At 40.0% G+C, this 13,805-nt stretch overlaps 1 protein-coding gene across 3 annotated transcripts in view; it reads right to left on the bottom strand.

The window, feature by feature from the left end:
- The window catches only part of LOC148027430 (uncharacterized), a 61,286-nt gene extending 57,856 nt beyond the window's left edge, over positions 1-3,430 (bottom strand). Inside the window, exons 1-2 of one of the 3 annotated variants that reach the window (XM_087689115.1) lie at positions 2,994-3,230; positions 2,387-2,892 (exon numbers count right to left, since the gene is read on the bottom strand). In XM_087689115.1, coding sequence (XP_087545241.1) covers positions 2,387-2,776 — 390 coding nt within the window. In that variant the 5' untranslated portion in view covers positions 2,777-2,892; positions 2,994-3,230. The other 2 variants (XR_015692595.1, XR_015692594.1) reach the window with 2 other exon arrangements.
- Between the last annotated feature and the right edge of the window lie 10,375 nt (positions 3,431-13,805).

The raw sequence follows: 13,805 nt of genomic DNA, 5'->3' as shown, positions 1-13,805 counted from the left end.
ATGATTTGAGGGCGTATTCACACCAATTTTTTGTGGCGCTCAGCTCATACTAAAGGCAACTACACATTATTTTATGCAATCAACTAGATTTTTGGCACTCCTGCACAGCAATCAACCAGCTTTTGGGTTATTTGGCTATATTAGCCTACCCTCTCACTTGGTTGGTCATTCTATCTCGCAAGTCTTCAACACATTTCAACATCCGGGTTATTCCTCCATCTTCTTGCCATACATCATCAACCTCATTTAGTGCCCTCATTGATGCCTTGGACTGTGTGCAAGGACTCGTCGATCCTCCTATTCAACATTCTTTCTGAGTTCATTGCAGTCTCTCTGTTCCCTTCTCTATTTGTATTCATGTTTCCTCTTTCCTTCCACTCTCTCAAAGCCTCAATCTAGCCGATGTGAATACAGTCCAAATCCACTAAAAAAGAAATACGCAAGCTAGAAAATAGCCAACCAATGTGAGCACACCTAAAATCAACTGAAAAAGAAATGCATGCTCTAAACAAAGCTGCCTCCTCCATCAAAACATACAACAAACCGAGTGTCAGAGCTCCTAACGCCCCCATCTAACACAAACCGAGGCTCGTAGATGAGAGATAACTATGCAAGACACAAATGACTGCTAACACAAATACCATGTTAAAAGTGGATGTAGTTATGCCGATGGGAGAATCTTGATGTAATAGACTACACAATACAAGAGAGAAGAGAGGGATTGCAAAGAGAAGAGAACACTGCAAAGGGAATCAAATGAATGCTTGGAAAATGAAATCCAGAGACAATAGAGCACTCTAAGTCGCTGGTTAAGTGGACATTGGCACTAGCTCTCTCTCTCCATTGTCACTAGCTCTCTCTCTCTAAAAGAACCTGCAAATGTCAAAGTATGCTAAGACAACTAAGGGGGAGAAAGCCCCAAACTGTGAATAGAATCTCCATGAAAAAGTTGGTAACCCAAAAATTAGGCGCAAACAATACAACCATAATCACAATCGAAAAGAAATGTACCCATAACCCAACCAGCCAATCCACGCACAGACTCACACATAAACTAACTAATTTTCTAATACAATGGAGCCCACATTTAAAATGATAAATCCTCAATAGTAAATGAGCAACCAAAATAACCAAATTACAAATAGAATAGATAAAGCGACTAAGGGCAAAGTGTCCTACTGCCTTCTACTAAGCGATGAGGCGCACAAGTAAGAGATGACCATGATGCTAGCAAAAAATCTCTTAATGATGAAAATACATGAGTGGGCCGCAAGATTTCCTATCACTACTATTCATTACAACGGACCCTACCCTTGCTGCATTGCATTCCCTTAGTACCTTGGATGAGTAGGATGCCCCAAGTAGGCATATTTGCAATCTTAAGTGTTTCGCTTCACTATTTTCTTTACATTTAGCACAATGCTACATTTGGTATCAAAGATAAAGGCGTAAAACTCTAGGATCTTCTTTTTTTCTCTTCACATCATCTTTGTCTTGAAGAGCATTATGCTCCACATGTGGTACACAATAGAGAAAGGCTGCAATCAGCAAAGCTCAAGTAAAAAAGACCCCAAAGTCCTCTCCTGCAACTTATCCCCAATGTCCTTTTAATAGGCTTCCTTAAGCTCCCCAACTTGGGGACCACCGGCTTACATCAGCCAGTCAATTTCTCGCCTCAGAAGATGCCTCGCTTGGTTTGGCAAGCCTATATGTCGGGTGTGGGAAAGAACACAAAGTGCTAACAAGGCATGTGGACAGGCGTACATACAGACAATCAAACAGCTAGGGACAGGCAACCAAACAAGTTGACACTACCAAAAGCAATGACATGTCAGTCAGACACTGCCATTAGGCAAGTTGGACAGGTCAATCAGCTGGAATTCAATCAGGCATGGCCTTTAACTATGCTGCCAGATTTTGCATCTGCTTCAGATTAACTCTGTGCATTGGAAGTGCTGTCACATCTTGCTGTCTGGGATGCCCACTTTCTATATTCAAAGTTCACTTTATTAATATTCTTCCCATCTCTATAATCTTTAGTGTACTGTTTTCTAAGGATCCAGTCCATGTGATTACACTAGCTTGGAACCAACTAGAATAAGAATTAACGGCATCCAAAAATCAAACCTATCACTGCCACAAGGCCAGCTACATCTTTGCTATATCTGCAACTTAACTCTGATCGTATCGACCACAAGCTTCCTCAAACATCAGCAGATTCAAATTTCATAAAATTAAACTCGAATTTCTTAATATTAAACTTTGCACCAGAGATTATTTACTTGATATATAGCATTAATCTATTTGAACGGTGAATAAACAATGTTATAGTGCACTTTTAGCAGCTTTGACTTACAGAAAAGTCGTTGTCGCTTAACATACTCACCTGTGTGCTCCTTGAGCCGCCTGGGTCTGGTGGACGGGCAGCAAGGGTTGGGGTAGCAGGGGGACGGTGGATGAATTTCTCAAAGATGGCCACAATGAGGATTAAGGAGATGAAAACACCCGTGGCGAGGAACCCAAAAGAGACCGCATTCAAGGAAGAGCCTTGGCGCAGTAAGGGGTCATCGTCAGGCCCTGTGGCACCTCCAGAAACCATTGCAGTCGGATGTGAGGATGGGACGGGAGGAATGCCTTGAAAGAATATCATGGGACGCGGGAGAATACAAAGATAGGGAGATCGTATAAGCAGGCACACAAGGAGGATAGACTCCAGGCACAGAAATGAGAGGAGATCTCTATGTTTCTCGGAAGAATGAGATGAGAGAGAGGACATAGATGCTGCGTCAAAGAATGACTGAAGACGCCCTAGAACATAAGATTCTCCCTCAATGTTTCTCTGGAGGGACCTTAGGATATAGATTCCATCTAAGTGTTTCTACCTCAATGTTTCTGTGAAGGAACCCCAGGACATAGATCCCATCTCAGCGTTTCTGAAGAAACCCTACAAACACACAGACGTGTAAGAAAGAGAGGGGGGTAAAAATGTCTACCTAGCTCTTTGCTTGCCGATTTTTTTCTCCTTCCTCTTCTTCTTCTTCATCATCGTCTTCTTGTCCTGTCATGCGTTGGCGGTGCAGTTGCTTTCTGACTATGGGCATGTGTTGCGAGGTTCCACCTGGGACAGGAGGATGCGACCATGGTCATCGTCATCGAGAGAGATGCGTTGGAAGACTCGAGAATTTGATATCTTGCCTGCGTTTGTTATTATCTCTCAAACCAAACAGTAAATACTTAATTGCTTCTATAAGGGGGTTCCTTTGTGCTTTTGTTTTTGTCTTTCCCACAGCTTAGGCCCAAATGTGGTTTTGTGCATCTGGTTAGTCAATCATGTCTCCTGTGGTTCCAAAGTCAACTTCCTTGGTAATTGTGTTGCATGGTCACCATCTTTCAACATGCAAATTTCAAAGATCAATCACTCTGCCTAAGCTTGCCCTTCATGGTTTCTCTTTCAAAAGTGGTGAAACGAGTAATAGGTCATTCATGATGTCCCTTAACATTACCCCCTCCAATATATCTATCATCGATGACTCCAACAAAGACCGTCGAGAGATATGTACATCAACCCAAAAGGGATTAGACCACATTATAAAAAAAACACAAAGACGTTGCTCTAAAGGAGCCTACAAGGTGCACACTTGGAGTAAAAAATTAGGCTAAGACCCATGCTACAATATGTTGATTGCTATTTCTATGTCTAACAACCAAAACATTTACAATGAGTTTCTTGTTTGTGGTATTTTCATGTAGCTTGTTTTTGTTTTTCCATGCCATACATCTAACCACTTTCTACAAGTATATGTATAAGGATTTTACGTGCAAAATCTAAAGTGTATACAATGTCAAAGCTTACAACTAGGCACTTTGGACCCGTGGTAAAACAATTAGGACCCTACACCACACTTTACACAACAAGAGTGAGCAAGAGCAATGTTCACAGTATAGTTTTCACATATAGGCTTCTTATTCTATCTTTTATCTTACATGCACAACATTGTCTTTGATATGTCGTTCTTTGTTATGCCTCGACTAGTCACAATAGCAGTGTTTATGCATGCATGTCTACGTGTATGTATGTGTGTCTTGATGACATGCTTCACATGCTATAGTTTTCACCACTTAGGTTGGTGCTTCACACTATTGGTCTCTATCCGTGTGTGTGTGTGTGTGTGTGTGTGTGTGTGTGTGCGTGCGTGCGTGCGTGCGTGCGTGCACACACCCCTTTGTCTTCTCTCATTGATGCCTCTATCCCCCTTCCACATGTAAAGGTGAAAGACCTTTCTTAGTATATGATTAACTTTGGAATTACTTTGGGTTAGATCCTAAACTTTAACTTCCCAAAGTCAACTACTTAGTGTTCTACCTATCTCCCTCTCTCAGCATCTCTCTTTCTCTTCCTAAGGTTTTGATGTGTCCCCCCCCCGTCTCTCTCTCTCTCTCTCTCTCTCTCTCTCTCTCTCTCTCTCTCTCTCTCATGGAAATTTAGTTATGGCAAGATTACCAAAAATGTGTAAGGTATCACCATCGTCCAAAAGTCACACATGGGGGGAGAAACATGAGAAGCAATCTACCATTTGGAGTTGTAAAAGATGTCCAAAGGCATGTGCAATATTCAAGACCATGGCTTGGAAAATGTAGTTGTGATAGCCATGTACAATGAAGGAATTTAGCAATTGAGGGAGGAAATGCTCACAAAAGTGGAATAATGGAATACATAAGGAGATATAAGCACATTTTACCTTGTGGAAGGAAGGCATCCAATCATTTCTTCGAGAGAGAACGATAGTAATTGAGGAACTTAAAAATAAGGTAACCATCTAGAAAATCTAGCTTGATCTCTTTAAAAAACGGAAAGGTAAGATTGTGGAGAATAGTAATTGAGGAACTTAAAAACAAGGTAACCACCTAGAAAATCTAGCTCTATCTCTTTAAAAAAGAGAAAGGGAAGATTGTGGAGAATAGTAATTGCAGAACTTAAAAATGAGGTAACCATCTAGAAAATCTAGCTCCATCTCTTTAAAAAAAAAGAGAGAAAGGTAAGATTGTGGAGAATATCCATGAAAAGATGCAAACATCATTTAATATGCTATAAACGTGCATAGAAAAAGGAATCAAGCCACGGGCAACAATTGCAAATAAGGTTTGAGGTGATGTGGCAAAAAGTACTAAATGGATTGAAATGATGAGGAAGGTCCCACTAAAGAAATAAGAGTTTTCAAACACTACATATAGCAAGAGGAGAAATGAAAAATGTGAGCCTTACAAGTCCATGTAGTGGGGTGGGAAGAACAAGTCAGCCCACTAGACAATGCCAAATGACTACGTGGGAAACTAGGGATCCCTAATATCTCTATTGTTGAGAGTGCATGGCGAGTCGACAAGAGCCCAACCCCAAATCCTCAACTTTACTAATTTGGAGACATGAAAAGACTCTCTCTCCAAAAGGAAAGCCCTCAAAGGAGAGAATACCTACCTCGAGAATGATCTCAATCCAACACAATTAGCCCATCGACAAGAATATATGCCACAAATCATCAAGGCCCATAAAGTGGGCAAGTACATAGCTTATAGATGCCCATTTGTTTGCCTACCAAAGATGAGATGTTGCAAATGGGAGATGACCTACCATCCTCGAACACGATCATGAGGTGACTCCAGAGGGTCATGAGGGGTGGCAATTCTATACAAGGAGGAGCTATATCACATTGTGCAGGTCGTGAGGAGAGATGAGGAAGCTCACTTCATGTTGATTTGGATACATATAGATCACCCATGTGATACATACATTACAATATACTAGTTCACCCTAATAAACTCTCCATTTACTACCCAAGGGGAAGAATCAACCTACCTACCATTGTGTATTATTCTAGCACAAGGGATGTTCTACTCGCTATCTGGGGATTTTAATGCATGCATATGATAGAGATAGGTTTCATTTTTTTAGGGAAAGGATCATATGCATTGAGAACTAGCATTAGAGGAGATGGGACTTAGCAAGACATCATAAGACATCATAGAGTGCTCAAGACTATGAAGACTGTCTCTTGGTTCTAGGAGGTACACATACAGGCTATTCTTAATGGTCTATCTAGATGGCTAGGATTGGATGCTCTCACATGCTTTCCATATAAGCATGCATCTAAATACCCAAGAGGAGACCCCTCTACAAGACCTATGTAGAGGTTCCAAGTGAGCATATTGGAGTATCTATTTGATCCTTACCTCTCATCCCATATGATTAATATTTTGCCATCTCCCTGCATCCCATTGCAAATCATGTCAACAAGGTGGTATGAAAGGCTATGCTTGGGGTGGGATGGCTATTCTTGGGTCAGGATAACAAGGTGGTATGGAATGCATTTCAAGAGCTATCAAGTCAAAAACAATGCTCGACTATGGGACAAGTGCAAAGATCCTATTATTTCAACATTTCAACCATCATAATCACTCATTTCCCTTCTCATAACCACTGCTACTATCATAGATTGGCAATGAAAACCAACAAATTTGAGATTGTAGTAGACACATCTAAAGCTTGCTTGTCATTGTAGTCTTGTTGCAAAGGTGATGGTGATCTCACAATCCTTGTGCAACCACCTCAATCACCAAGCTCTTGATTCGAATGCTTAGCCCATCTCCATACTAAACTTGACGTCACAAAATAGATGTAGAGAAGGGGAGGGAACAACAAACTTGTCGAGCATTTTAGGTCTCAATCCTCATGCTCTCACTACGACACTCACTTCCTCACTCCCTCTTCCACTCTTTCCCTCAAACGGTAATGAAGAATCACAATATAGTAAGCAAAGAATAGCAAAAGAGGACTCATTCATAAGTTGGCACATACTAGAATGAATTTTCATTCAAAAATTTCTACTAATATACATGGTTACTCTCTATAGGATTTTCCATTTTTGATTAGGCATCTTATTACCCTTTTGACTTTTGGATTGGCCCTTTTGCATATGGCATTACAAGTTGAATCCTCATCACCTGTCCAAACATTGAGACACCTATTTTTCTACCAATAAATTAATACAACTTGCACGGGAGTGAGCTCGACTCTTGATAGAATTACTTACAACATAGGGTGTGCGTGTGCATGCGTGTGTGTGTGGAGACTTCATGAATTTTTTGTGGTAGGGCCTTAAAAGGCCCTCACCAATTTTTGTTTTTTAGTCTCTCTCACGTTCTCCTTCGTTGCATCGGCTTTTTGTCACACGATTGCTATAGTCAATTAACATGTACCCCCTCCTAAACAAGTGCTACTCCCATGTCACTTGGATAATGGTCCAATGAACTATAGTTTGAAGCATTTAGCAAATCCAATGAATGGTAGACATCATGCTCTAATGGTGGTGGGGACTCTATGCTAGCTTGGAGGTCAAGTACAAAAATTGTCACTTGAAGTAAAGAGTCAAAGTGTGTACCACTAGTGTTGGAGGTTTCCTTAGAGAGGTTTTGTGTACCTACAATTGTGTGCACTTTGTGGGGATGTGATACTTATCAGTGTAGTAATTTGTGCATGTGTTAGTGTAACTGTGAGATGGGTCGAATCATAGGAAAGGCCAAAATTTTTTCCCACACTTGATACCTCAAAAATAGCAAATACGACAACCACATGTTGATTACTGGTTCCAAGTACTTGAAAATTAGTAGTTACAAGTTGTTGTGGATTATCTTACATATTTCTTTTAGGATGCATGTCTTATTCAAGGTCCAAATCAGGTGGTACATTGCCATACATTTATTATGATGAAAATGCTAGAGCATCATTGATATTTTTTCAAGTCAATGCAATTATTATTTGCATTTGGAGCAGCAATCTACTTATTTTGTTATGGTTCTATATCTTCATTCTGTATGATATACTATGGATGTCATTGTATATGATGAGTTCTCAACCCTGGTGTATTTCATTGAAATGGTTGTACTATATAACTATGGTTCATTACATGTTAGCAGTTGCAGCTACTTTCATTTTGGCTATAATGCAAGGGGGCATTGTTCAAGTTGATTATGATAAGTCACAGAAGGATTCACATGTTTAGAAAGTAGTTGGAATTAATTTTATGCAAGTCATGGCTGTAGTGCCTCACACAATAGTAGTGCAGAATTCTATGGATATTATGGTTATTTGTCAGTTTTATGAGATAAATAGTTCTTAAACTTTGATAATATCTCATTATACTTATGCTGGTGATATTTTAGTGTTGGAAGTAGTATTTGTTTGTCTTGAATGGACAAAAGAGATGTCATTCATGTTACAGGAAACTGCAATCTTGATGAAGGTGATTGTAACCTTGCTGCAAGAGACAGGGTTATTGTAGCAAGAAACAAGGTTATTGTAGCAGATAATAAGGTTACTACTGCAGGAAATATGGTTACTACTCCAAGCAGTAGGTTTACCATTGTTAGTAAAGAGTAACCCCATGCAACAACACATTTATCCCATAGAGAATGACATTGATTTCATACAACCAAACATCAACTTGGTTGCAAAAAGCAATGGTAATCTTAAGGGGAGTAAGAGAACTGATATTGAGACACTCAAGAAGCAGCAAAAGCCTTTATAAAAAACAAAGGAGGATTTTGATAGAGTATGGGTAAATAGACACATCAAGAAAAAGATAATTAAGGAGGGAGATCTTGTTATGGTGTATAATTCAAGGCATGGGAAGCATCCATGAAAGCTAAAGCTGAGGTATACTGGTCCTTATGAAGTTGTAAAAGATGTTGGTTAAGATACTTTTGTGTTGGCTACCTTGAAGGGTGAAATAGTTAAGCCCGCAGTGAATGGGTTAGATTAAGAAGGTTAGTGCAACTGGACTATGATGATTTACCTCATGAAGTTCAGGAGGAACCCATAGTTGCAGTGAATTTGATTCAAAATTCAACAATGTCACCTCATGGAGCAAGTAATGGGATTTTACCCCATAGAGTTTTTTTTAATTCTTTGAATCTCATGATCATATTTAGGGTTTCTTGGATTGATTCTTTACACAAAGAACCCTTATTTTATTATTAGATATTGGAAGATAATGTTATTTTACATATTATTTATGGTGTTCATAAAGAAGACATGCAAACTTCAATATTGCTCTATGAAGTGCAAAATATTTTGGAGTTGTTTTATGTCATGATAGGAGTGCAAAAGAGCTTCATGAAGTGGTGGTATCATATGACATTAAAAGTTGGTTATTGGAATTTGCCTTATGGGGATTTTATTTCTAAAGCTTTCTCTCATGATATTATGACTTGGGGCAAAATGGTATCATGCTTATGGGAGATTGTGCATTGAAAGGACTTTTACCTTTTAACTTTGGATTTGTGTGTGATGGTCTAGAAGACCAATTGACTTTAACCTCAGTTCCTTTGGTATTTAAACTGTGTGAAGCCACGAAGTTTCAATTGCATGAGGTCTATTTGAAGGGACACGCTTCACATGTCAGACTCACAGTGAGTACAAGTGGTCATCAGTATGTTATCTTCTCTCTCTTTTCAAGGAGTTTAAGTCATTGTCAAGTAAGGCAAGAGGAAAAAGGGCAAAGTAGGGGAAAGAAGGCTCGTGTGTTGACACTTGTGCCCATACAACAGCACCTTCCTACAATTCCATGCCATCATCCTCCATTGCTTTCTTCATCCCTTTTCATCCTTATTCTCAGCAGGTTGTGGGTGATGCTACCATGGTGAAGACAAGGCAAAGAAAGATTTCAAAAAACCTCTTGTGAAGAGAGGGTGACAATAGCCGAGGGCTATTCACGAGCATGACGAGGGTTGGAGTGACTGTCCACCTAATACAACTCTATCAAAAGTCAAGGATAACACGCCAAAAGCATCTTCTACTATGTTTAATGATGATGAAGGTGAGTTGGCTACTCCAATGCTTGATTACTCTATTGTTATGGATACCAATGAGCCCAATACCATGGGCTGGTTAAAACAGATTGGTTTGTTTAGTTTTGTTGAGTTGCCATGGGATGCTTGGGGCAACAATGTGCATGCTCAATAGCAGTAGTTGTTAATGATTAGAGAGAGTGGCAAGATTGGTGGCAAACTGGAGCTTACTCCATCTCTTTTAGCTCAAGTGTTCTCCATGGAACTCAAAGATAGACCAAAGCATTAGAGGTGTATCGATGAAGCCATGCAACTGGAATTTGGAGCTGCTACTAATGTCAGAAATCAGTATGTCTTGAGACATGTTGATCCAAAGAGGAGGTCTTTTATAAAGTGGCTCATGCAAAGGTTTTTGTTGTTCATTAAGGCAGATGCCATCACAAAGGATACATTCGGTATTTTATGGTATGCTGAAAATGTTGGAGTTCCAAATCGGCTAGGAACTCTATATGATAAATTGATGCAAGAAGTTCATGTACCATCCATTCGGAAGTAGTAGTAGAAAAGTAGGATTGGACCTATGTTGGTTGGGTTGTATGCTCATTTGCAAATTGTGTGTTCGACATTGCATCCGTCTCTTTGGGAGTCTCCAAAGATGGACAAGGTTAGTGCATTCAAGAGGCAAAAATTGGTGGATGGGATACTTGTTGACCTTTATGACAAAGATTTGTCTCATGCTCATGCTTTGAGTGATGTTGAAAATGACAATGAAAAATAGTTTGTGGATCCTTTGTTCATGAGTTTTTCTTCTCATGAAGTGTCACATGTTAATACTTTGGGATGTTCTATGCCTTTGGATATATCAGAGTGGTTGAATGATGATGTAAAAAATGATAGTGTTTAGGAAGATGTGGTGATTATAGCTGTAAAGAAACAGGTAAGATTCTCCAAAGTCAAGATGGAGAATATGCCTATACCTAGACACAATGATTCTATGCAACACGGTGTTGCTTTGTCTTATGACAGAAAAGTGGTTCATGATGGATAGGTTCCTCAAAATCTTGAGGAGGCTTCCTCTTTTGCTGCAGGTTTGTCTCAGTTTATGATTGAAATGCATGCTGATGGTACTGTGAAGTTGGATGTAGTGCAATCTTTGCAGGAGCAATTGGCTTCCATGAAGACTAAAAAGGACACCATGCATATTGAAATGGAAAAGATGAGGGAATTGCATGATGATGAGGTTGGTGCTATAAGGAGGAAGATTGATGAGTATGTTGATATGCTAGCTAAGTGTAATTTGTCTTTAGTTGCTTTTAAAGAATGGACAGCTCATATGCAAGATAAGTTCAATGGTGAACTTGATTTGTTGGCCAAGGAAAATGCTAAGTTAAAGGCTGATAGAGTACTATTGGATGCTCGTTTGCAACCTCTTCTTAAAGTGGAAAAGCAACTCTTGAGTGATTTGGAGGTTTTCTAGATGGGTCTATTTTTATGCAACAAGATTCGGCTTCAATGAGAGTTACATTGACTACTTTGATGGATGACCAGTGGGTGGGTATTGCTAATAGGATGTCACAGGTTATATCTAGACCATATGCAGTTTTACAATAGTCATTTGTGTCTGAAAATATGGAAGCATTTATTCATGAAAAAGTGCTCTTAAGGAGAAAATTGATGGGATGCAGGTTGAGTATCATAGACTTGTGGCAATGGTTACTACTTTGTAGAGTGTTAAGCAGATTGATCATGCTAAAAATCGGTCTTCTAATGTTGATGTTATCAAGGCTGATATTAATGATGTATTGCATGATATTCATAACTAGGTTTAGATCAGGGAGCTTACAATGGATAAGATTCATGATATGCATGTTTTACCTCTTGGGTACATGAGCAGCATGACCAGGAGCAATCTATTATGGACTATCATGATGCTCATGAGCCTCATAGTTCATGAGTTATTTTGATGTGCCGTTGTCAGATTTGTTTGTTTCTTTGTCTATCATACTTACTTCATATTTGATATCTATGCCTCTAGGATTATGCCTTTATGTTTTGTTTTGATTGTCTTTTGAGGGGGTTATGCACATGTAGTAGGGGAATCTAAGTATCCTACTAGAGAGGCTCTACTTATGGTTACTTTTTGTGGCTTACTTCATGGTGAAAGTATGTGAGTAAGGCATAAATTTTCTCACTAGATATGTCTAGTTTTGGATAAGGCATTTTGACTTCATAGATCATGCAAGGGTTTGAGTCATGGCTATGCGAGCTATCCACCGAGGCTGTGCTAGGTGTTAGACATGGTCATGATCTCACACTATATGGATCATGTATTATGCCCTGAGTATGGTTGGACCTTAGTTGTGTTAGTCTTATGTGTGAGGCAGCCTCTATTTGTCTCATGAAGTTCACTGCCTCATGAAGTGCGGTTTTGGGGCAGTTGCAAAAACGTGACCTGATGAGGCATTTTGTGTATTCTTCTAATCGATCTGGTCATATGTAATGTCTATACTTGATGTATGATGGATTTATCTGATTATGAAGAGACTGGCAGTTTGCGCCATCATCTATGGTGTCTTTATCTCATTTGCAGCATGTTCTGTGTGTTGTACTTCTCATTTTTTGATATGTAGTGCTAAATGTAGTATGTCTATGCTTCTACGAGGTTAATTCTGAGTTTCCACGGTTTTTGGATGTGATATTGAGTATTTACCCCATGAAGCACCCAAATCAAGGCCTTTTGCAATTTGAGGAAGATTCGAGAATGACGCCATGCTATGTGTCGGTTGCCCTACCAGCAGCCTTACCATGAAACCACACTATCCAAGGGTTAGACAAACATATTTTGGAAGGGGAGCCCCATTGGTCCTCCCTTCACCCAACGATTCAAAGCCAACCACGCCGAGGATAGATATCAACCCTATATGGATCCCTAGACCTCCTGCACCTATTGTTACCCATCCATCGAGCGAAGCTCTAGTGCACCTTATGGAGGAACCCCGAGAGGAAGATTCTTATTTGAATCCTTATGTCTCTTACAACGAAGAAGGCAATCCAATATTGATGGACTATAGGTCCGTACTAGTCATGGCCTTAGGTAGAGGAAGAGGTAGAGGCCTAGGAGGAACTCAGAACCAGGGACCCATAGCATGTTGGACATGCGGTCATCCAAGGCACATCTCATCTCACTGCCCTGAAAAGGATCAAGAAAATAGAGAGAAGGTTGATTTGAGGTGCCTCAAATATGAAGCCACACATCTATTTGCTGATTGCCCTAGGCGGAAGCCCTCCACTAACTCGACAATTCTACCACCTGTTCCATTCAAGCTCTTTTGTGTCGAGTTGCATGACAATGATGTTGCATCCATTTTCCTAAAAGTCATGACACGAGTTTAAACGAGGTAGACCAATATCTCACTACTCAAGCCTAGCAACTTGGATGCATCCTCCATAGGGAGGAAGAATCAATGACAGAGGAAAAGGAGAATTGAGGCAAAAATAATGATCAAAATTGAGAGTGAGACCGCATTAACCAAACAAAAGCAAGTTATGGATGCCGAAGCAGAAACATTTGCTCCTAAGACAAGAGAGAAGGGAAGCACTAAGGTTGGAGAGTACCTTAACCCCAACCAACAACAGCTGAAGGTTGCAAATAAGGTTAAGGAGTGGATAAAAGAAGCGCACGCTCACCTTCAAGATATTGAACCTATAATTGAGGAAGAGATTGAGGAACTCTCAACCATGAGCCCACCAGCCTTACCCACGTATTTGAGGGTAGGAGAGACAACATCACCACGTGAACAACTACATGGGCAGAGTGAGAGGACTGGGAATACACAAATAGTTCATGAACATTGGCAATAAGTAATCCATGGAGCTGAGGAGGGTAAGAGGGATACTAGCTTGCTAGCCACACTCATAACAACTCCTGTGATAGTGTCATCGAGAGAACTGTTGAGATAAAACCT

This window comes from Lygodium microphyllum, chromosome 12, assembly GCF_053477565.2.
Source record: "Lygodium microphyllum isolate KBCC chromosome 12, Lygodium_microphyllum_v1.1.10, whole genome shotgun sequence".
NCBI classification, from domain to species: domain Eukaryota; kingdom Viridiplantae; phylum Streptophyta; class Polypodiopsida; order Schizaeales; family Lygodiaceae; genus Lygodium; species Lygodium microphyllum.
The sequence above is the reverse complement of the archived record's forward strand: the minus strand, read 5'-3'. Positions and strand labels throughout refer to the sequence as shown.